Source organism: Galleria mellonella, unplaced genomic scaffold (genome assembly GCF_026898425.1).
Source record: "Galleria mellonella isolate WM207_F2 unplaced genomic scaffold, CSIRO_AGI_GalMel_v1 utg80, whole genome shotgun sequence".
In the NCBI taxonomy this organism is placed as follows: Eukaryota; Metazoa; Arthropoda; class Insecta; order Lepidoptera; family Pyralidae; genus Galleria; species Galleria mellonella.
In genome coordinates this window covers 1,582,461-1,607,099 of record NW_026442157.1, presented here as the reverse complement: position 1 = coordinate 1,607,099, position 24,639 = coordinate 1,582,461, and the positions used below count along the sequence as shown (strand labels likewise).

At 34.1% G+C, this 24,639-nt stretch overlaps 1 protein-coding gene across 6 annotated transcripts; it reads right to left on the bottom strand.

Annotated features, from left to right (window-relative positions):
* Window positions 1–1,650: 1,650 nt before the first annotated feature.
* On the bottom strand, window positions 1,651–24,498 carry LOC113520592 (zinc finger protein 189). 6 transcript variants are annotated; one of them, XM_026905970.3, is made up of 16 exons: window positions 23,854–24,498; window positions 21,087–21,309; window positions 20,372–20,664; window positions 19,521–19,674; window positions 17,635–17,792; window positions 16,887–17,030; window positions 16,186–16,373; window positions 15,657–15,942; window positions 14,707–14,793; window positions 13,951–14,071; window positions 11,900–11,964; window positions 11,718–11,815; window positions 10,592–10,712; window positions 9,342–9,539; window positions 8,651–8,868; window positions 1,651–7,413 (listed from the first exon to the last, which is right to left on the bottom strand). In XM_026905970.3, the coding sequence occupies exons 1-16, from the start codon at window positions 23,977–23,979 to the stop codon at window positions 7,293–7,295; spliced, it is 2,601 nt and encodes an 866-aa protein (XP_026761771.2). In that variant the 5' UTR covers window positions 23,980–24,498; the 3' UTR covers window positions 1,651–7,292. The 6 variants fall into 6 exon arrangements, with proteins under 6 accessions (XP_026761771.2, XP_026761770.2, XP_052757731.1 ...); XM_026905969.3 differs by lacking the exon at window positions 17,635–17,792 and adding an exon at window positions 17,452–17,609; XM_052901771.1 differs by lacking the exon at window positions 17,635–17,792 and adding an exon at window positions 17,452–17,609 and having other exon boundaries at window positions 19,521–19,659.
* Between the last annotated feature and the right edge of the window lie 141 nt (window positions 24,499–24,639).

Sequence of the window (24,639 nt, the reverse complement as noted above, 5' to 3'; positions counted from 1 at the left end):
TCTTAAAATTATTAAAACTTGGAAAAATACTTTTGGAGTAAATGTAATTTGAGATCGTATTTCCTAAGTAGATAATAAAGTTTTTGTTTACGCACAGCATCGTTCAAAATTAATAGGTAAGTAAACATGATAACATAAAACATGGCATAAAATTTTTGTTTTAAACGTTAAAAGTTGTCTTGCCTCGGGGACCATCAAGGACGTCGTAACTTCAGAGGAAACTGGCGCGTCCCCTTTTGACTCGTTCCCGAAGTTTGTTCGGTTTCCGCTTACTGTTTACGAGTATGTAGGCACCTACTCGCTAAATCGTAGATTGTTTATGATTTCTTACTTTTCAATAACTAGTATCTAATTATTTTTACTAGAATTAAATAGTTATAATAAAATGTAAATAAACTACAAATAAAAAATCGAATAAATTTGAATACTTCGATTTGTTAATAATTTTTGTATTTTAATGGGTAATGGAAAATGATATGGTAACCCCGTCCGCGCTAACGGTATACGCTATTGGAGCACCAGCGAAGGGTGATAGATGAGAATGAAAACAGGCCAGTTAGCCTATCATAATGAATTCATCAGGAATTAACCATGATAGTTTCCAGGGGATACCGCGAGGAGTTCGACCTAGCTGGGTATATTGCTAGCAATAGGATTCTCAGTCTCCATTATTAACAATTCCTTTCCCCCTGATTTGTTAATAATTACATTTACAGTGTTTCTGGGGTAACGTCAACGAAACTTGGTTAGCATTTCATTAGCAGGGAAAGGGATTATTAGTAATGAGATCAAATAGCCCCCTTACTAGCAATGTAGGGTGTATTGCGAGTAATGCGGCTATTGGTCAGGACAACCTCCACATGGTACCCCCTGAAAATCATCGTGGTTAATTCAATTTGAATTCGTCAATCACTCACTAGTGCCTCGCTAGCGTATAATCGATAGCGCAGGCAGAGTAACCATTCCATCATTACCCATTAAAAGAAAATAATTAGATTATATTTAAACAAACTATAGTCACAGATAATATACTAGTATTATAGCTAAATTAATATTTTTTCTGTGACCACAACTTCGCCAAGCAACTTCATTTATAGACAGACTAGCTTTTTGCCCGCTACTTTGTACATGTGAATTTTAATAGAAGAGAAAAATCAATGAAACAGACCAATTCTGGATGGTATATCGTGATTTTAAATTAGACTTTCAGGAACACAACTGTGAAAACCGAATCCGATTTGTGTTAGTATTTATTCCGTTATGCCGGTGCAAACAACAACAGCCAGACAGACAATATTTCTAAAAATTATCGTTTTGACATTTATAGATCCTGTTAAGACCCGTCATATCACTTTTTCTTATATATCTCACATCTCTTTTTCTTAAATATAATCCAGTTACAATTTCGTTATATTAGTCACAAGAAAACTCCCGTATGGTCCCGGCAGAGAATAGGTCACCCCTTCCATTCCCGTGGGTGTCGTAAGAAGCGACTAAGGAAGAGCGAGGGATAGGCAGCAACCTCTTATAACATCTCCAAACCCGTACTGCGGTTGCCAATCCGCCTGCCAAGCGCGGCATTTATATATATATATATATATATTAGTAAAATGCTCTTAATTACTATTATAAGAAAATAATACACAAACATATTATAGCATGTATATTTTCATTTAATATAAAAAATTATAGATAACTATATATTTATTTACATGTAAGTAAATGGCAAACAACTTGTCAAAATCCAACAGTGAAACATAATAAAATATGGACATCCGGATACGGTACAATTAGCAATAAAAATACCTAAACTAAAATAAAACAATAAAATCGACCATATGAATGCTATATTCGACATGTTTATAACCATAGAAACACAGCACTAACTTCCATTACTTTTTCATTGACTGTACCTTAAAATAATAATTGGAATTTTTCTAAACAATAATACTGTGTACAGAAAAATGTATTTTTATACGGGATTCTATGTCTATCCGGACCATGATATCCTTAAGGAACTTGATATAGGATATTAAATTGCTATATTACTATTAAATTGGTATGCCCGAAGCGGTTTGTAATAGGTTTTTCATTCGCCAATCCCTTCTTTTTTCAGTATAACAATTTTATTACTTTCAATTCTCCTGTAGACTTCTATCCTCCTAGTACTCCGAGGGGAGTTAAATAAACAAACAGTTGACCGTTGTTTGCTTATTTAACTCCCATTTAATTACCACCGATTATTTTATTTGTCTTAAAATGTTTTACATTTTCAGGTCGTGTAAGACTTATTCTCTTAATATATTGCCCCGCAAAAAAAGAAGCGACTTCGACCGTGAACAAACGACGAGATAGTTCGTAAATACTGTACACTTTGTAAATATTACGTGTTTACATATAGATTTTGGTTCATAACAAGCGAATTTTTCCCAACGGCAAAGTCTAACAATAAAATAAAACTAATACAAAATAAAATAGGACCGACACAAATTAAAAACCCATCAATTACAAAAGTAATTATAAAATCGGTTCAGAACTGGCGACGTAAACGCTTACCTATCATAATCGCAAAAAAATAAGGCAAATCAAAAACTCTTTTTGGAAGCTACTAAAAATAGGTAAGAGGTGTTAGCTATTAATTAAAACAAATCTACTACTTTTAAAAGCCCTGTGGGCTTCTAACCTTCTGATTTTTTTTAATAAATGGATGGATGAATTTATTGCTAAAAATGTGGTACAATAAAATTTGTTTAAAATTTTTAGAATTAAATAGGAATAGGATAAAAATAAATGTCACAACACCCCGTATAATCATTGTTATCATCAACTTTACCTTGCCTTTTCGCATTTATTTTGGGTCGGCGCAATATGATTTCCACAAATTCCTGTCAACCATCATACCTGGGCTCACTCCTCTTTTACACAAATCATCTTTCACAGCGTCCATCCCACCTTTTCTTTAGTTTTTAGTCGCCCCCTTACTTTACATCCATCCACTTACATACTTTACACAATATTTAAAACATGGCCATCAGTTCATATTAATCATTGATATATAATATAAATACAGCACTTAATTTTTAAAGCGAAACTTTCGAAAAATACAATTTTTGCTAAAATATAATATGTAGACACAGTTTCGTTTATTTACGGTAACTATTTGACTCGTCGCCGTCACTTCTTTTTTTTTTGTTAATTTAAATTTGGTAATATAAAGTACACATATTGTGTAATTTTGACTTTTTTTTTTAAAAAAATAAATAATAATAAATAATAATCATGTATAAATAAAAATCATAAGTCAAAGGATATGACAATATTTGTTTACCAATTTATACTACTTCGGATACCCAGATAGAAATAGACAAACCCTATCACAGACTAGATGAACAACATATTCCGATACCATTTCTATACCGATAAGCACTGTTGATCAAATATAGTAACAATTGAATAGTTAATAATAATAATAATTATTATTTATTTAGAACAAAAACATTAGTTACAATATTATTGAAAAACGATGATATCCGCAGAAGTATAAAACTGTGTCGCGAATATCAACGCCCTCCTCCTCATTGCAGGATTCCAAAGCAGACATTTAAAACGTATGGTAGCTAGTTACATCAACGAAGACATTTTGTTATATCTAGCAACCAACTACAATACTAATAAACTATAATAATTTAAAAAAAATATAATTTAAATACAGTAGCCTACATACATGTTAACTTTAAAAAAAAAAGTGTGTGTGCGTAAAGTTGGCAGATGGCTCAATTAATCGATTCAATAATTTAAGATCACTAAAAAACTAGAAATTAAATTATATTAAAAAACTGACTTGAATTGTGACAAAACAAGTTAAAAACTAAACTACCATAACGATTTTGATAAAATTTCCATGGGGCCAATCTTTAAGTATATCCTTTCATAGTTAAAAAATATTTTTTTAAATCGGTTTCTTACAGACTTATTTATTTATTAATTTTTTGAGAACCTCCTTCTTAATGTCGGTACGCAATACATATATCCATTTAAAAATACCATTTCCTACACTTTTCTTACTACACGGATAAATTCGCCAATCATGCACTATATAAGATCAACAGTGCTAAAAAAAATTATTGTGATAAAATTCTCAATATAATCAGATCTTAAAATATTTCTTCTAAATCTTGAATTTTGATTGCACATTACAAAAAGTCCGTAACCTGCCATTACTCGAAGAAAACAATATTTATACTGTACTTAAATGAATCTTATTCGAAGAGGCCATTAAAATATTAAAATTAAATTAAATGCGGTAAATACAGAGAGATACAATTGTATACTTACAAAAACCGCGATTCGGTGTCATTACAAAACATATTGATATGTACAAGAGACTAAACTACTAACTATATTACCCTTATTATGCTACTTTACATAGAAACATGGTATCTTGTCTTTTTACAACACCGCGACCAATGTTCTAAATTTTAGAACATCGCCTAATTACGTTGTATATTACACAGGTGGATTGTTTTTCTTTATTGCCATCGAAAATTAAGTAGTTAACTATGTTGTATCAATAGACAATAAAAAAAAAAGTATGGCTCTATTAAGGCTGTCCAAAGACATCTAATTAAATAAAGCTTTATGATCTATTTTTTTCCGGATTCTAATTTAGATTTATGAAAACTCACACTGAGTGTCCCTACGTTGGAGCCATTATGTGGCCAAATATTCTATGTACATATAAAGCTTCAGTTCCCAACCAAGTCAGGCACCAAACACGCCATTTTACATTCCTATTTTATACACACTCTACATTTTATAATCATAGAATTGAAACCCGAACCCAAAAATACCTCCCGCAGTGACTTTTTTTTATTTACAAAGTTCTGGACATCAATTATTCTTTAAAACTTGATCAATGAACTATCAAAATGTAATTGTTTATATTAAATTAACAGCAAACTGGGCCAGAAAAATCATATTTGGCTAAATATTGTGATGTTTATATTGTATTAACAGAAAACTGGGCCAGAAAAATCATATTTGGCTAAATATAGTGATGTTTATATTTTATTAACAAAAAACTAGGCCAGAAAAATCATATTTGGCTAAATATTGTGATGTTTATATTTTATAAATAGCAAACTGGGCCAGAAAAATCATATTTGGCTAAATATTGTGATGTTTATATTTTATAAATAGCAAACTGGACCAGAAAAATCATATTTGGCTAAATATTGTGATGTTTATATTTTATAAATAGCAAACTGGACCAGAAAAATCATATTTGGCTAAATATTGTGATTTTTATATTTTATTGACAGAAAACTGGACCAGAAAATTTATATTTGGCTAAATATTGTGATGTTTATATTTTATTAACAGAAAACTGGGCTAAAAAATTCATACTTGACTAAATATTGTGATGTTTATATAACAGCAAACTGGGCTAGAAACTTCATGTTTGACTAAATTTTGTGATGTTTTACAGCTCTATGCCCAGTTTGTATTAATAAAATACTTTATTTTATGAGCAGAATATTAATTTAGTACTCATCTTGAAAACTACTGTATGCTTTTACTAAAACCACTTGTATGCATGTTTTTTAATAATACATAATGAACCTGTATTGCCAACAAAATGGTATAATACAAATTATAACTTGTTCAACTTAGTGTGTGGCACGCATGTTGAGTGACAGACGTGAATAGGGAAAAGAGAGAGATCGGAAGAGCTAGAGGCTGGCTAGTAAGGGGAGCGGAATAAACTAAAAATGTAATGTTAACTTAGTACTATAAGAGGTGAGATACCAACAGTATGTGAGTGATACCAACAGTATACTACAATAGTACATTCATCACTCACCATGACTAAATCAGCAGAAAATAATTATAATTATTTCCAGGTGGAATTGTGTGGAGATCAATCTGATAAGAAATGATGGAGGGTTAGAGGAGAGATCATAATATTAATGGGTTATTCTCTCCCCACTGCACTATCCACATCACCTTAGAGTAGTTCTATTAATTACTTTGTACAGTGCCACACTCCAAATTGACTGGTCATATTTCAACTATAATTGGTAAAATGTGTGCAAATGTATGGAATATATGGAAGACAAAAATATTATATTGTAATATTTTGTTTGGAAGTAAGACTTAAGGGAAGAGAATTGCATATGCAAATATTAAGACAAAAGCATTGATTCTGAAGAAATGTTCATCCATCTCTAAAACTAAAATTTCAGATTAATATTACAGTAATATTATATTCTAATAACCAGTATAAACTTTTAAATAATTTGTAAAAATTAAGTATATATATAAATATTGACTCAAAACTATATTTAGCTCTCGATAGTTTAAAACACAATATATTACACTATCTAATTTAAAATTTTAATTTTAGAAATTTAAGTAATGAAGAGTTCTCAGAATCAACACCAATATCTGTCCCCTTTTTAGTGGCTTATGATTCTATCAACAGAAACATTTCTATTAGGACATAAGAAAGAACACAATATCAAATGTTGCTGTCTCATTTTATTTCATGCAAACAAAGTAATATATCTATTAATAGATCCATTTGCCACTTATTTAGGGACTGTATTACGTGTCAAAATTTAATTTATTATATTGTGGTGGTAAAATTAAAAAATATTATAGCATACTACTGTAATTCATAAAAGGACAAATTCATTCATGATCTGCTATGACTAGCTACAAAGTTTTTGTGTTGTTAAAAGTGTTTAAGACTTTTTCCTACCAAAGTGTGGCAACATCTCAATCAGCTGTCAATTTTCATAAACAATTATATTTCTTTTTTATACTACAGGTGGCAAACAAGCAGACAGCCCATGTGATGGTAAACATTACTAAAAATGTTAATCATAAAATACATTGCACAACTTCATATTTTGCTTTGGCATTTTTTAAATACATTTTCTATATCAATATCCAAATTTTCAATTGCTTAATAAGAATATTATAGCATGATTAACATTGTAGTCTGCTAGTAGAAAACTTTTCAAATAATCAGTCAGATACATTGAAAATTGTTAAACTGTTTTGGAAAATTGACAGATAATTTCAATGTTGCCATACTTCCTTAAGAACACTCTTAAATTTTGTCACTGTCCAACACTTACATTATTCAATCCGCTGTTCTCAGAACTAACACTTCACTTCACTGCACTGCACTAGGTGTACAACTGTGCGTATTCACTGTACATGGGGGCGTAGGGGGGTCCAGTCAAGTCCTACTTGAGCCAGACAGGGTCGGGTTCCCGCTTCACTCAGTCCAGCTGTTGCACTTGCACCACCGAGTTGGATGGTGGGATCGAGATCTCATACTTGATCAGCTCTGTCCCGCGGCCCGTCGACAGGACCAGCCCGCTTACTTCTTTTACATCGTTACTGGAAATTAAAAAGGCATTGGAGATTTTTGAAGATGTTACAGAGTTCAGTACATTGACATTACATACTGATACACTGCTGTGTTTGATACACATTATTGCAGTTTATGAAATCATATCAAATGGCATAATGCAAGCGGTGTAATATAATAAATGACCACAATAATTTTTGCTTCAATAAACTTTTTAACAATTTTTTTATATCATCATATTTATCTTTATTTTTAAATACTGCATTGCATATAGAAAGCTTTTTATATGTTTTGGGTATGCAATCCAGCCTCCAGAGTTTCTGACTAGTATTCCCTACACAATTGTAATGTTGTTGTGTTCTCCTTTCCCTTTTCCCCATAAATCCTTCACTCCTTTTTTATCAACTACCTTTAAACATTTCTTCATTTTTCCTCAATCCCTTACTCCATACCATAAGTGACAGATACCACCGACAAATGCATTCCCAAGGAGGTTGAAGTCAAGCAAGAGGCCGATCGTAAAACCCAAAGTCCCTAAGATAGTATAAATCAATTCATATTAAGCCTATAACTGTGTAGAAAAAGTTTTGTGAAATTAAATATTTTCTTGCTGACTGTACATTTTAAACCAATATGTGATTAAAAGTCAGCTGTCTTTCTTAAAATTAAAAACAATTTCACCGAGAGACAAATATATCTGTTAACTCTTACTACATCTCTAAAATCCACTTTTAATTCGAACTTGAACTGTATAATGAATTGACATACATGACAGCAGTTTACCTGTTTAGGTAGATGAAATTATAAAATAAGTTATTATAAAAGTAAATAGTGAAATAAAACAGTTACTATAAATACAAACAGCAAATTATATAATTAAATTGTTTCCACAAAAAAAATTCCAACTTCAATTGTGGCAAAACCAGTTATTTTGATATAAAAACTAAATCAATTTTGATAAAATTTCGATGGAACCACTCCATACCTTTCAAAAAAAGAATTCAAATCATTTTATAACTGATGGAGTTATGAGGTAACGAACATAAAAAAAATACAACTATTATATAAAAATATAAGTGTAAATGTCATTGTGTCAATTTGTGTCATAAATGGTTCAAATAAAGTGTTTATCTATCTAAAATTAAATAAATTGAAAACCCCCTCCTTTTGAAGTCGGTTAAAAAATATCAACAACAACAGTTAATTTAAAAATAAAACAGTTATTATTAAATACAGGAAATTATAAAAACATTTATGTATACATACTTCTGTGTGTGATGGCGAGCGTGCTTATTGGGCGCGAAGTGTGCCGTGAGCGCCTTGCCTTCGCGGCCGATGATGTGCAGCTGCGAGCCGGGCAGCAGCCGCCGCCCGCCCACCGTGCCCACCGTGCCCACCGTGCCCACCGTGCCCACCGCGCCCACCGTGCTCACCGGCCCCACCACTATCTGATTGCCGATCACTTGCCCTGATCGATTCGTCACCTATACAACAAATCAATTCTATTTATTTAAATTTCTATAGGATTGACTAAACAGGTAATACTTTATTAGACTAAAATGAACTAAAAGTGATAGTAATGAACATCTTTCATCATTCATTTAGAATGGAGAAAGTCATAAATTATTTTTTATTCCAATCAATTAACATATCCTGGTCACATATGAAATCACAAACATAACAAAAGACTAAAAACAAGCAAATTTTAATTTTCAATTTATCCTAAAAAAAAAAACAAAACGGGGTATTCCTCATTTTTCCGCTTCAATTAATTTATACAACTAGTAATAGGTTAAAAAGAATCAATGAAAAAAAAAAATACGCACAAAAATAATAAAGGCAAATGAACCTACTTCTCTTGAAAGTCATTTATTTTAGAAAATAATTAAATCATTAATAAAGAATCCCAATATGAGATAATTTTAACATTATCTTTTACGTTAATGATGTCACTCACCACTTGTATGTGCGTGGGCTGGTGATCCTGTTCATGCAGCTCGAGCCTGTTCTGCTGTTGCACCTGTTGCTGCACCTGCTGTTGCACCTGCTGCGCCGCTTGTTGCGCCGCCTGTTGCGCCTGTTGTTGCGCCTGCTGTTGTGCCGCTTGTTGCGCTTGCTGTTGCGCTTGCGCTGTCGCTTGTTGCTGTGCTTGGGACTGTAATCACAAATAAGAACAAACAATGCTGAAAAGAGATAAAACATAGAACCATAAAACAACAAAATCGAGTACTTAATAATAAATAGTATAGTAATAATAGTAGGATTAGAATCATCATCATTTTTGTTATTTACTGCCCATCTCCAAAGATAAGCTTAAGCCATCATTGATCACAATAAGAAAATATCCTGATCCATGCTCCCACATCCATGGAGTCTGCATAACATTTGAGATCATCACTTCCATTTACCAGGAAATCTTTAGCTCATTAGCTCATTTACATGTATACGAGGTTTGTCCGGAAAGTACGTATAAAAGTTTTTTAAAAATTTTATTTTACAATTATTCAGGTAAATCAATTTTATCCCCTTCAAAGAACACAAATGCAATGCTGAAAATCTCATTTATGAGATAAAACATCAGAACCGGCGATAAAACAACAACAACAAGAGAGGTCGAGTCGTGGTGAAGAATCTCTCGCGCCAATAATAAATAGTATAGTAATAATAGTAGGATTCGAAAAAAACAATCAACATTGTCTTGACATTTGAATCTTGGATGTCTTCCACTCTTTGCTTTGGGATTTTAATTCGACATCAAATTCGTAGAACCAAGACTCATCTCCAGTGATGACTCGAAAAAGTCACCATTCTCTTCGGCTTCCAACCAGTCCATCATTTTTGATCACAAAAGCAAACGATAAAATTTTTTTCATTTGAAGTTCCTTTCTTAAATATCCTGATCCATGCTCCGTTAAACATCCATTAACACAAGGAATTCTTTCCACGTTTTCGTCGGAATGTGAAGTGGAAGGACGTCCTGAACGTGCAATCTTTTTAGCCACTTGTGGACGGTTGGTTCCTTCACAGCATCATCCCCATGAGATCATCACTTTGCCAGTTTCGAGAGAAACCGACGGAACGGATCTTTAGCTCATTACAAGCTCATTTACATGTATATTGCCAACTTTGAAGTACTCTTAAACATTTTTGGAAGAAACCTTTAGTTTAAAAAGACGTGTTTCTGTAAGATAAAGTTGATACACTCACATTTCTAGGCGGAAGATCCATGTGCTGCCGCTGATGCAGCATGAGATGATTCTTTTGGAAGAATGCCTTTCCACACTGGTCGCACACGTGTGTTCGTAACGTACAACTACCGTCTGGATGTCTGTTGGTCAATAGTGTTATTTTAAAATAAATATTATTATTTAGTGAAACAATCTCAGAGTCGTGACCACGCGAAGACGTTGCTTCAGAAAACTATTTTTATATAATAAACTTTAAGTATCATTATAGCATATATAGTAGAATATAGATTAAACTTATTAATTGCTTACTTCATACTACTTATTCGGCATCATCTTCACTATCAGCCTACTGCAGTCCACTACTGGACATAAGTCTCTCCCAAGGCATGCTACTTTAGCACGATTTTAGACTCTTTGCTGCCAGTTATTTCCTGCAACCCTACATATGTCGTCGCTCTACTTAACCGCAGGTCCTCCCACACTACGCTTGCCGGTTCGTGGTCTTTTTTTTATACAACTTAGAATAGGAAACAAGCTGACGGCCCATCTGATGGAAAGTGGTAACCGTCGCCTATAGACATGAACAATACTATGGACATAACAGAGTATACTGTTTCGCCCATGATACCCCCCATTGCGTTGCCATTCCTGAGGACTCAGATGTTATTCCTCTGTCCCCTGTAAATTCACGCTATATCCCACCCTTCAAACTGAAACACAGCTATGCAAACACAACTGCTTCACGGTAGAAACACGAATGGGACAAAGGTACCCAAGCAATCGACTTTTGTACAAAGTCTCCCTCTCGCGGTCTCCACTCCAGAACACATCTATTTGGTTATTAGTACTACTACAGATATGACTAGTACTATATACTGTCACATCAGATTGCAAATTCGTTGAGCTATGTTGGTAATTTCGGTCCTCGGGCGAATTACTTTGTTTCGGGTCGATCTCTTAACTCCAAGTATAAGATAGCTCTTTCCATAACTCTTAATACGACTTTTAATAGTTAGTAATCTTATCGTTAGTGTCCATGTTTCGGCACCATATGTCATATCATTTCCACTCTATACAAAATGAGGTTAAAGCATCCGGGCACTTTGATTGCGTCCTGTATATCTACGTATAATATATCTGCGTACCTTCTCTGATGTGCAAGTAGACCGTGTTTGGCAGCGAAACCTTTACCACAATCGATACAAAAGTGTATTTTTGGTCGTGGCGGCGTTACGTGGTGATTCTGAAATGATTATTGAATTATTTATATCGCAGAACAATATGACTTAAAACTCAAATAGAGTTAGGATTAAAATATACAACTCACCGTAGCAATAACTTGGGTATGTACAACATTACTGGGGTTCGACGATATAATTTGAATTGGTTGATCTAAAACAAGACAAAATAATTTACAATGATACAATAAATAGATAGAATAGGAAGAAGGGGGAGAGGGAGACCGAGACATAGTTACATCAGGCAGATCAAGGAAGGAGTCGGTGTCGTGTCGTATCAAGAGGTGAAGAGACTCGCTGAAAATCGTAGTGAGTGGCAAGAGCTCCACCGACAAGAGCGCAACTCTTAAATGGATAGATAGATAGACAATAAATAGAATACTGTGAACTTTTGTAACTGCATAATTTTTTTATCATACTTTTATCATTGTGAGTGCATATTTACATGTACACCTATCCCCCGATTTACACGGTAGATACGTTCCTGAGAAAAACGTGTAAATCGAAAATTAAAAATTTTCAAGTCAAAACCGTGTAAATCGAAAAGCTTGCAGAAAATGCATAATTTTGCTATTTAACAGTTGTGATTTTTTTCAATATTTTTAGGTGTACACAGAAATAAAAATAAAATTCATTGACAGGTTAAAATATGTAATATATTACGGAAACACTGTTTTTTTTTTTTTTATTTAATTACAATACATTAAACTAAAAAAATATTTTTTTCTGACACTGTGAAACTTTCACTCAAATACAACTTTCCGTAGATAAAACTTTAATTTTATGCGAAGAAATACAGACACAGTGTGCATGTGCAGCAAGTCAGCACATAAGCTCGGGATTCCCCGTGAGATGTGTACACAGCGCACGTGTTCAAACACAGTAGCATTTAGTAGAGTGCGATAAAAACAAAAAAAAAACTTATTTGGAAAACCGTGTAAAAGCGAAAACGTGTAAAACAAGTACCGTGTAAATCGGGGGATAGGTGTACATACAAGTAAATGTACATGGGAGTGCATATAACAGAATGTATATGTAGCATGTGTAGTTTGTAACAAGTCCACTGTGACATCGAATATCCGTATTTGACCGTGAATGTGTTTGTGTTCATATACCATACGTGCACGCGTGTATATGCGTATGTCTGTGCGGTCGCATGTGTATATCGTCACCTTTATGGTAAACTTACGAAACTGAAAAAGAAACATTTTACAGGGGAACGTTTTAAAACATTAGAATGCAAATAAGTTTTGACAGAAGACTACTGTAAAAGATCATGCTAACATTTTAGTTTTAAAATCCGGTTTTTTATTTAATGCGCTTAATTATTTATTACTATATTACAAGTATCAGAAATAAATGCATATTCGTTACTTTGCACCTTCATACATGAGAGCTCCTAGGTATTGAGTTATACAACAGCAAATCTACGAAAGTGGCAGTTTCGTAAGTTGCCAAAGAACATCATTTATTTTAATATCTGGCAAACTAACGAAAGTACCACTTTCGTAAATATACCAATCTATAAATCACGTGTTTTGGAGAAAATTTCAGTTTAAATAACAACGTTATAGCAATCATTCATGTAAAATAACTAAATTAGGAATAAAAATTTGATAAAATAATTATTGAAATTTTCAAATTAAAGTGTTTATATATATATAGAAAATACTATAACAATATGCTAAGTAAGTTTACTTTGGGTATATCACAAAAAAATGGAGATTCGAGCTACTCGATTTCTTTAACCGTTAGAGATAGAAATTTGAAAATAAGCCAGAATAAGTAGTATGACGCAAAATGTAGATTTTTAAAGAAATGTCAAATATGAAAAAACTGCAGATTCGTAAATTTGCCATAGAGGTAATGATATGATTATAAATGAGTGTGCGTGCGTGCGTGCGTGCGTGCGTGCGTGCGTGCGTGCGTGTGTGCGTGCGTGTGTGTGCGTGTGTGTGTGCGTGTGTGTGTGCGTGTGTGTGTGCGTGTGCGTGTGCGCGCGTGTGCGTATGCGTGTGCGTGTGCGTGTGCGTGTGTGTGTGCGTGCGTGTATGTGTGTGTGCGTGTGTATGTGTGTGTGTGTGTGTGCGAGTGCGCGTGTGTGCGAGTGCGCGTGTGTGCGTGTGTGGCGGGTACGTACTGTGCGCGTGGTGCGCGTGGTTGGCGACGAGGCCGGGCTGCAGCGCGGCCGTGAGCGCGCACAGGTCGGTCACGCAGGTGCGGTCGCCCGCGTGCAGCCGCACGTGCAGCGACAGCGCCTCCTACATATACGCATACACACATATACATACACATCAATAAGGTTAACACTCAAAATTTACAAATCTTAAAACATAACTATATTCACTGCAGTCAGTCACAGTTCGTTTTTAATCTGATCTCATAGTAGTAAAAAGTTATCATGTATGAAAAACGCATGTATTAGTACTTTAGCAGTCCAATTCCATAGCCGTAATAATCAATCTTGAAGTAAAAATAAACCATGACCAGCATTATAATGTGAATCTAGCCTAAAACAGGATATATGAATATCCTAGAGACTCAATATTTGAGATGAATTTTAAAGTCTCACAACACATCTTACATAATATATATTTATAATTTTTTGTCTATGTATTAAGCAAAAAATATAGAACATGCCACAGTCTCCCCTATGACCTTTTTCACTACTAATGTCAATAGAAAAAAAAAAAAAATAAGACTTAAATATTCTGAAACTTTGTTCACCTACCGAAATATAGATTTATTGAAACCTTATTATTTTGAGATATAAAAAAAATTATTAACCTCATGTATTATTTGAACTTTGTACAATTTGACCATAAACCAAAATAATCGTGTTCTGATATACATGTATACATGGGCCAATGAGTATGCACACAAATGGAATACTAACCTTTGTATTGAAACACGAACCACATTCCGGACATGCATATCCTGGCGTCGTTTTCTCAGATATTATCTGGCCGTCTGCACCAATCACCTAGAAATCAAATTCACAAATCAACTCGACTAGAAATTGATCAAATGACATATACAACATATAATACTATTCAAAACATACATTTGCCGCCGCCCATGGTCACCCACAACACCTACGGTATTGCAGGTGTGCTGCCGGCCTTTTAAAAAGGAATATGCTCTTTTCTTGAAGGTTATGTTGTCGTATCGGTTCGGAAATACTGCTGCTGGAAGTTGATTCCAAAGAGTGGTTGTGCGTGGAAGAAAGTGCCTTGAAAAACGCACGGTGGAGGACCGCCATTCGTCCAGATGGTTGGGATGAAATTTTAGTTTATGGCGGGTTGTACGATGGTGAAAATCTGCAGCAGGTATCAATCCGAACAATTCTTCAGAGCACTCCCCATGATAAATTCGGTAGAAGATGCACAGAGATGCAACATCTCTACGCAGTTTCAGTGGGTCGAGCCGGACAGTAAGACGCCGATCGTCAACAATTCGAGCTGCCCGACTTTGAATGCGGTCTAACGGAAGGAGTTGGTACTGTGGCGCTCCTGCCCACAGGTGAGAACAGTATTCCATACATATATATTGACTAATAAAAGTATGATCAAACACTATATGGACTAGTTGAAATCTGATACTCGTAAACTAATTATGATAAAGATTCTAATTTAAATTATTCACCACAATGGACATATAGTCATAGTCCTAGAATACTGACGGATCTGACAAAGATTACATATATAGATCCGTCAGTATTCTACGACCATGACGATATTGACTATCTTCATCCTCATCTCTCACTGGTTACCATGACATTGTCCAGTTAACTTAGGCAGGTTCATCATTCCATCTTCATCCATAAAAATAAAAAACCGGTCTTACCTGTACAATCTGTGGTTTAAAGTCATCCTGCTTTATCACAGTTGGTTGTTGTTGTTGCTGCTGTTGCTGTTGCTGCTGCTGCTGCTGTTGCTGTTGTTGTTGCGCTGCCTGCTGTTGTTGTTGCTGTTGTTGCGCCGCCTGCTGTTGTTGCTGTTGTTGTTGCTGCTGTGATTGTGTTGAGGAGATACAGTGTCTCGTAACTTTACAGTGTTGCTGCAACTCCGATTTACACTTGAACGCTTCGCCACATTCCAAACATGCGACAACGCCTTCTCCCGTGTGTATTCTACGAATTAAACAAATAAGAATGTTATTACAAGATAGAGAATAAGTATAACATAGAAATAGTATTTTTAATATGAAGCGAAATGACAGTTACATTACTAATATATAATGAATGAGACAGACCTACAGTGCGCTCTCGCTTTCGCCTAGGTTATATTTCTAACAATTAAAAAAAGAAGTAGCCCGATTCTTTGTCAGTCAGTATATAAGTGGACTATAAAAATGTACATGATGCTATACTAACTTCATGTGCGCAACTAGGGTCCGCTTCTGCAGAAACTCTTTGCCGCAGACGGGGCAGGCGTGAGGCACTCGCCCGTGGACGCGGCCGTGGTTCACCAGTTGGAACTTCCGCGCGAACGCGATCCCGCAGTCGCCGCACACGAACGGCGACAGCGACCCGTGGAAGCGGCTGTGCATCACCAGATGCTCCTGTCAAACAAATATAGAATAGAAATAACCTTTATTCAAATAAACTTGTTTACAAGCTTTTTTAAAGTCATTACTTTGTGATACTACTGTCAGGTTTGGAAGAATTATTATATTTATTAATTAATATATTATATAATAATTGAATAATAACTATCTGTTAATGTTATCTTAGATATAATATTTAACTAGTCACGTTTAAGAATTTTAGACATCTAAGTAGAATCTGAAAAATCATTGAGTGGCCAATACCTTATTGCAATTTATTTCAATGGCTCACTATAAAATTTAAAAAATTGATTTTTTTTAACTTTATCATAATACTAACTTTTAACCGCGACTTCGCCCGCGTATCTGCGGTATGTTTACTATACGTGATAAAAAGTAGCCTATACCCTTCTCTGTTCTATACAGTATGTGTATACCAAATTTCATAGTAACTGGTAACAAACAAACAAACCAAACTCACTTTCACATTCATAAAAAATATTAATCACAATTATAATATCAACTCACCTTCTGAGCAAAGCTCTCACCACAATCGCCACACACGTACGGCCGCTCTCCGGCGTGGTACTTGCTGTGTGTCACGAGATGACGCTTCAATGGGAACCCACGGCCACACTCGCCGCATACAAATGGACGGTCTCGGCTATGCACCTGGAAACAATATATAGATTACTATCACAACAGTGTAAGGAGCAAGAACTCTTGTTCCTTGTCCAATGCTTTTGAAGTCATGAAAGCCACCTTCACTGCTGGATTGTCACATTTTTTAATTAATTTAATACATTTTGATTTGAATTACTCAATTTTAAAAAACATTTGAAATCAATAAGTTTATTCAATATTGAAGTATTTAATTGCATTCCTGTAAATAAGTGAACTTCATGAAAACATACTTGATATGTGAAAATATTAAAAAGGTTAATGTCAGCATTTCATTAACCCATCCACCTTATACAAGAAATTTGATAAAATTTTGCAAGTTCTTTATCATCCATCTAAACTTACATTAAGCAGTATGTAGTCTGTGAAACTTCGTAGTGACAAATAAGTAAATAATAAACAAACAACTCACCCTAGAATGCGTAACGAGATGATGTTTCAATGTAAAGGCCATTTTACACTCGTGACACCTGTACGGCCTGTCCGCCGAGTGGAGCAACAGGTGCGTGTTGAGGCAGTGTTTCCTCGCGAACGCTTTATTGCAGTGTATACACACATGCGGCCTCTCACCTACGACACAATAAATTCAATTTACCCTCGTGTGCGTGAGTAGGTGATGTTTGAGCGTGAAGGATTTCTTGCACTCGGTGCACTGGTAGGGCCGGTTGGCACTGTGCAGTACCAGGTGCGTGTTGAGGCAGTGTTTGTGCGCGAACGCTTTCCCGCAGTGTGCGCACGAGTGCGGCCGCTCACCTGAAACAGAGCGGGCCGCGTCGCTACGCACACAACGGTAGGCGTTCGCGCAGTTCACACGCCTTAGCCTCTCTTTAATCTTTTCTTTAACCTTTTTTATTCATACCAAATGCTCCAAAAGTTTGGGGCCAAAGCATGATTTGTTCATCGAAAGAAGTTACTTCCAATTTAACTACGCAGTAAGTAATTCTATAAGATTTTATGAATCTTACTTTGTGTAAAAAAAAATACAATACTGGAGATGAGCCAAATTTTATATAAATAATTTGATGAAAACAAACACAACCATATTTATTATTACCATAGTGTATGAAAAATAGTGATGTCAACCCTTATGACAAGGGGGGAAAGAATGGAAGAAATAGAGACTGAGAATCCCATTGCTAGCAATATACCCAACCAGGTCGACCTCCTCGCGGTTCCCCCTGGAAACTATCATGGTTAATTCCTGATGAATTCATCATGATGGGCTAACTGGCCTGTTTTCATTCTCACCTATCACCCTTCACTGGTGCTCCGCCAGCGTATCCCGTTAGCGCAGGCTGGGTTACCATTCCATGTTCACCCATAAAAAAACCCTTATGACAATGTTAATGACAGTACTCAGTAACTTCACTTGTTTTTTGAATCACCAAAGCTGTAAAAGGATCTACAGGACACCTGATAATAAGCAAATGCTTATAGCCATTCAGAAGAATGGATGGAAATCGGCAAGTGTCAGGCAAACACAGAAGCAGCACTGCAAATTTGTCAATTCTCTTATCTACCCCTTCTGTTTTATGCAACGTCATTAAAAAATAATGAATATAAACACTTCATGTACAAACATGCGTTCTAACACAACTGATCACAGAGCACTACAGATGCAATTTCACGTATATGTGAGGCAGCATATACAAGGTGGAAGAGACAGGTTGGGCAACGAAAACAGCCGATTCATTAGAATGGTCTGAATCAGATGGCTGATGATTTCTCCACCGAAAATGCACCACCGTCATATAATTAACGATTCTTAATTTTGACGCCGCGCAATGTATTTGAAATTTTACAACGGATTGTGCCCCACGCGACACGGAATATCTACATCGCGCGTTTCTTCGTAGGTATTTTTCGCACGCTTGTAGCGTTGACCGTACATAGTTGATTTCGGGCGTTACGGTAGAATTTTAATACAAATAATACATTGCTGTTTTTTGGTATTTCACTATAAAATATTATTATTTCTTTATATGACATAATATCATAGATTATCATTTCAACCATGAAGTGTCCATTGCTGAATATAAGTCTTTCCCATAAGGGAAGTTTTGCCAATAGTTGCCAACTGGCCCGAGTTGGCAACCGTAGTTAGGTTTTTAGAAATGTTTTAAAAGGGATGCTGCTGCCTATCACTATGTTACAAAATAAAACTTACTATAAGCTTATTCGCGTCTACGCTACCTACGCACACACAGCATATGATTGATCTAAACCAGTGATTCTCAACCACTGTGCCGCGGCACTTTTGTGTGCCGCCAAATTTTAAAAGTGTGCCGCCAAATTTTGCAAATATTTAAAAAAATTTTCTAAACAATTTATGCAGTGAATTGTAGTAAGTAAATAATTTTTATCTTTTTCTTTGTGTGCCGCCAAATTTTGAAATCGTTAAATATGTGCCGCAACAAATAAAAGGTTGAGAATCACTGATCTAAACCTATTTATATATGTAATAAAACTTCAATAACACACCTGTATGGACTCGAGCGTGTGTGGTGAGATGGTGTTTCAGTAGAAACGACTTTCCACATTCGTCGCATGAGTACGGTCTTTCTTTAGCGGCGGCAGGCGGCGCTGTAGTCATCACTGTGGTAGTGTTAAGCAGCTCTGTCTGCGAATATACCGCCTATAAAGCAGTGTAAATATTTTTTTTTATTTCTAATTCTGTAAACTATGTAACATAATATATAATGTATTATTACATAGGTACTTAAAGTACAATAAAATATTAACCATGCATTTGATAAATGTATAAATAAATATATTACTCAAATGCAAAACGGTATGTTTTCGTTTTCATCCGAGTTTAAAAAAGAAGGAGTGTCTCTCAATTTGTTTTTTTTTGTAAGTTACCTCATAATTCTGTCAGTTCTAAAGTAATTTGGAAAATTCTTTTTTTATCAAAAAGAATATACTTACAGATTGATCCCATAGAAAGTGTATCAAAATCGGTACAGTCGCTTAGTTTTAAGATCAAAATAACTTGTCACAATTGAAGTATATTTTTGGGACAGAATCTTTAATTATTTAATTATTGTGATATTAATTCTTCAGCACTTGCTTCTTAACTCTATATCAATGCCATTAATGTTAGGAAAAGATTAAGAAATATAAAAGCAGAAGGCCTGATAATTGATATCTATTTATTTATTAAAATATATAATTAACATAATTTTTAAAATATTAATTTAATGACGGAACATCCACGAAGGCTCAACTACCGGCAAATCATATAATTTTCATTAATCAATGTATGATGTATGCTAAATGCTCAAAGAACCCAATGTATTTAGACTCGAGAATACAAAATTGACTTCACTTACTTTGGGTGAATTATTTGCTGTTCCCGGCTCTTGTTTTGTATGCAGCAGGTGATGCTGGTGAACAGTGTTGGCCTGTATGGAGTCTGCTTGAGTTTGTTGCGTCGTCGCCTCTGCCAGGGTCTTGATACTTCCATTTAAAAGTGTGTGGTTCAACTGTGATGCATCTATGACTGATGGTGTGCTGATCCCTTGGGCCTGAAGGGCTCGTTTCATCAATATTTCGTTGCATTCTTCAGCCGTTAGCTGAATAGGCCCAATTGGTGTCATGAAAGGTTTCGCAGCCAAATTAGCAGCTGTGAAAAATATATTTTTATTGTTACTAAACATTTATTAAAAACAAAAAATATCCTCTAATACTATTAAAACTTTTTTAAGCAACTCAAATAGAGAGTATAAGGATAAACAGACTGAGTAGAAGTGACACTCATTTGCACCTTCAATTTTGTGAATGGGACAAAGCCACTAAAATGGACCCTTCTTCTAATTGACACCAACATAGATTGTCACAAATTCATGACACATGTGCATGTGTGCAAAACATTCACTCTCACTTCAGTGTCTGTTGCTTGCAAACCCTAACTGATTTAGCTCAGAATGAGTATGACAGCATGCTAACACAGTTATTATTTAATAGTTATATCAGGAGAGTGTCCATTCTACCTGGATATTTACACTAATGAGGATAGACTATCTGACAATGCAATTTTTAACTTACTATGAATTGTAGCTGTTTGATTTTGTTGTGTCACTCTGTTTATAGTGTGAACAGGTGAATCATTCAATACAAACATTGCTCTCCGTGCGTTAACAGGCGTACCTGTTGTCACAACTCTGGTGACTTGGGCAGCATTCGAGACAGCCACAGTGACATTACCAACTTTCTCTTGCACTTGTGGTGTTTTATGTGACATAACAGTCAGTGTAGTTTCCGGTGACACCTGAAATGTTCAATAATTTCAAAATTGTTAATGAATCAAATAAATTAATACATTTTAAATAATAAATATATATTAAAATAAAACATTAATCACACACATATTATGGCTAGCTTTATGGTTAACCCCTTAATGCACACTTTTTTAATCAATTTAGGTAGAAAAAATCATTTATTTTTTTGCAAATAATTATTATTTATGCTTATTTTAACTAATTTTAATATTAATGGAGCTGTAATATTTTCAGACATATAAAATTACAGTGACCCTAAGGTTCATGGAGCTGCACAATTCTGGCGGTAAACATTGCCCCTATATGTCACAGGTTAATGACTTGAATGTAGTTTACTGCATCAACATTGGTATAATTGACATTGTAAATATATCTAAATATTAGCTAACAAATAAGACTTCATCCTACTAAAAATTATTCTCAGTTTACAAATGAATACTTCATCTTTTATGACCGTTAAGTAAGCAGACAGATTGGGGGAAAGGGATTGTTAGAGAAGGTCCACCTGTTAGGGTATATTGTAGTAATGAGGCTGTTAAACCCTACTGCAATATACCCAAACACCAGGTTGACCTCCTCGCGGTTCTGCCTGGAAACTATTATGATTCATTCCTGATGAATTCATCATGATGGGCTAACTGGCCTGTTTTCATTCTCATCTATCACCCTTCACTGGTGCTCCGCCAGCATATCCCGTTAGCGCAGGCGGGGTTATCATACCATTTTCACCCATAAAAAAAAAATACCCAAACAGGTTGACCTCCACTCACCTCTGGAAACAATTGTGTGTCAATAATTATTGATGAATTGATTATGATGAGTCAACTGACCTACTTTTATCTTCACCTATCATCTTTCACTAGTGCCCCGCCAGCATATACTAACTGACGATACCGACTGTGTGTGTACCGATTGGTGCGGTTACCATTTCATCTTCACCCATTAAAAGAAGCAAACAGATTACATCAGTCCACATACATACACAAACCTTAAAATAATCAGTTATTGTAGCAGTAAATAAATAATTAAAAAAGATAATAATTATTGTAATTGCAGACGTAAAATAATTAAATAATGTTAATTTAATGAAAAATAAATGACAGTGCGCATAATATACAAAGAAGCCATATGTTTCATTTCAAATATATTTAAGCAGCAATGTTCATCATTAAATATTAAATAATTAAAGTCTAAATGACAATAAGATCCAATAGAAAGACAAACACAATTTCTTTACAATTATCATACAAATACTCAGTAAATAATTTTTTATTCAATTAGGTAACTTTCTCCAATCCAAATTAAAATAGAAATGTTTTTTTTTTTTTTATTAAAATGATAAGTGCATTATTTAAATATTTTTTAAACAAAATTTTTTTATGATTTTGCTACCCAATTTGGAGAGCAATTTCTACTAAAAATCTTACATCTCACTAATATTAATTCAACTAATAAAAAACTGTAATTAAACTTTAATTTAATTATATCTGTACATAAGAAATATTTCATGTTAGGAATTTTAATAAAAGCAATAGAAGCCAAAACTATTTAAATTATTAAAATATTTTTTAGAAATTTTGTCTAGATGTTTGTTTCAGTATCATGCAAAAACTAATGCAAGGAATTGAATGTGTTTTTTAAAATTGTATTCCGGAACTTAAAAACTAGTATTTTTTTTTTTATTTTAATACATCATCTGGATGTGGTCCATTTAATAGATTTTCTTACTTCTTCAACCCGCACATACAAAGTAGCAGGGAAAAAGGTAGTGTTCAATAAAATTAGTCATTGCTTAGAATATTACAAGTACATAAATTTGTTGGAATGTGGTAAAAATATAATCACAATATTAGAAGGATCATTTATCCACATTTTGAAGATTTCATCTTTATACCTCAATATTTCTTCCAAATAAGTATACATACTACAATGTACCAGATGAAAAAGGTCTTTTATTGAATATGTACAAAATGCTGCAGAAACAATGAGTTTTTTAAAATAAGAATAAGTAAATGATATATCATTTGCACAAAAAAAATATGCAAATTATACTTTGCTTATCTTTCTATTATTTAAATTCTATTGAAATATACTAATTATGTATTTGGTCTTATATTAGGTCCTATTGTATACAAAAAAAAAATTCATTAAAATCTGTAATCAGTTTAAGCCTTGTACTATTCAACAATTTTATTTATGACTATTCAGAATAAACATAGAATTCCATCAGCAAATTATAATTATTAAATGTATGGTTAATTCACAAGTAAAAAAAAGTTAAAAGAAAAAAAATATCTCGATTATATTAGCAAAACCATTGCAATAAATGAAATTAAAACAGAATGCAGTTTATTAAATATAGGTTAAGTAAACTTCCATAATATAAAAAAGTAACAATATCTATGTGAAGAACAATGTTCTTAATTTAAATATAATAATAACCTTGATGCATCTGTATTATGCTGAGTAATGTAATTTTGCATATTTGTACGTGCTCAGGTTCAGATTAGGTATTTGAAATAAATGCAACTTACCGTGTTTCCAAGTGTATAACTCAAACTACTTGGGGTCTCCGCCTCGCCCTTTAATGGGTCAGCAGCACTTGTGAACCCCCACGAATAACCAAAGCCCGAAACATTGCTCGGAGTTGGCATACACATTTTCACTGGTAAAAACTTATTACAATGAACATAAAAACAAACCCACTAACACAAATCCACTATTTGATAGTAAACAAGAGACTTCATGACAGTTATAACATTATGAACATGTATGTACGCTTTCACAACTACTAACGCACCAAAGCACAACGCACCCACAAACCATGATGCCGACAAAACGGCTCTAATGCTGTATCTCCGCGCACATAATTAATCTTACACTATTAAAAGGAATCAATCTATGCCAAGAAATTCCTCTAAATTGATCTAATCAGCTCAATCTAAAAGGCGGCATAGGACGACGACGCTACAGTCGACATCGACACGCTCGCAATTCTCAACTTTTGACTCTTCAATAACTCCAATGAACACTGGAAAGCACTTCATATTATTATTTAAGTAACAATCTACTATAAAAAATCGCTACAAGATTAATACATTCTCCAATTTTAGGAAAACAATAAATTTATCTCACACACAAAAAACCGAACGCCATTTTATTCTTTATGGTCAGTTTAGTTTTATTTATGTAAGTTTTACATCCTTGGCAACCAAAGAAATAAATTTTAAAACTAGTATATATTTTTCGCGATAAAATTAAGCAAAAAATCAAAACCATAATTAATGATACTGTATAATTTATTGAAATCTTATACCCAT

Bases quoted from the DNA above. Each gene is read 5' to 3' on its own strand.
- LOC113520592 (XM_026905970.3), bottom strand. From the start codon at position 23,979: ATGTGTATGCCAACTCCGAGCAATGTTTCGGGCTTTGGTTATTCGTGG. The intron at 11,965-13,950 runs GTACGTACCCGC...GTCTTGTTTTAG, and splicing joins CCACGCGCACCACGCGCACA to ATCAACCAATTCAAATTATA. The intron at 7,414-8,650 runs GTATGTATACAT...TTTAATTTCCAG, and splicing joins GCTCGCCATCACACACAGAA to TAACGATGTAAAAGAAGTAA.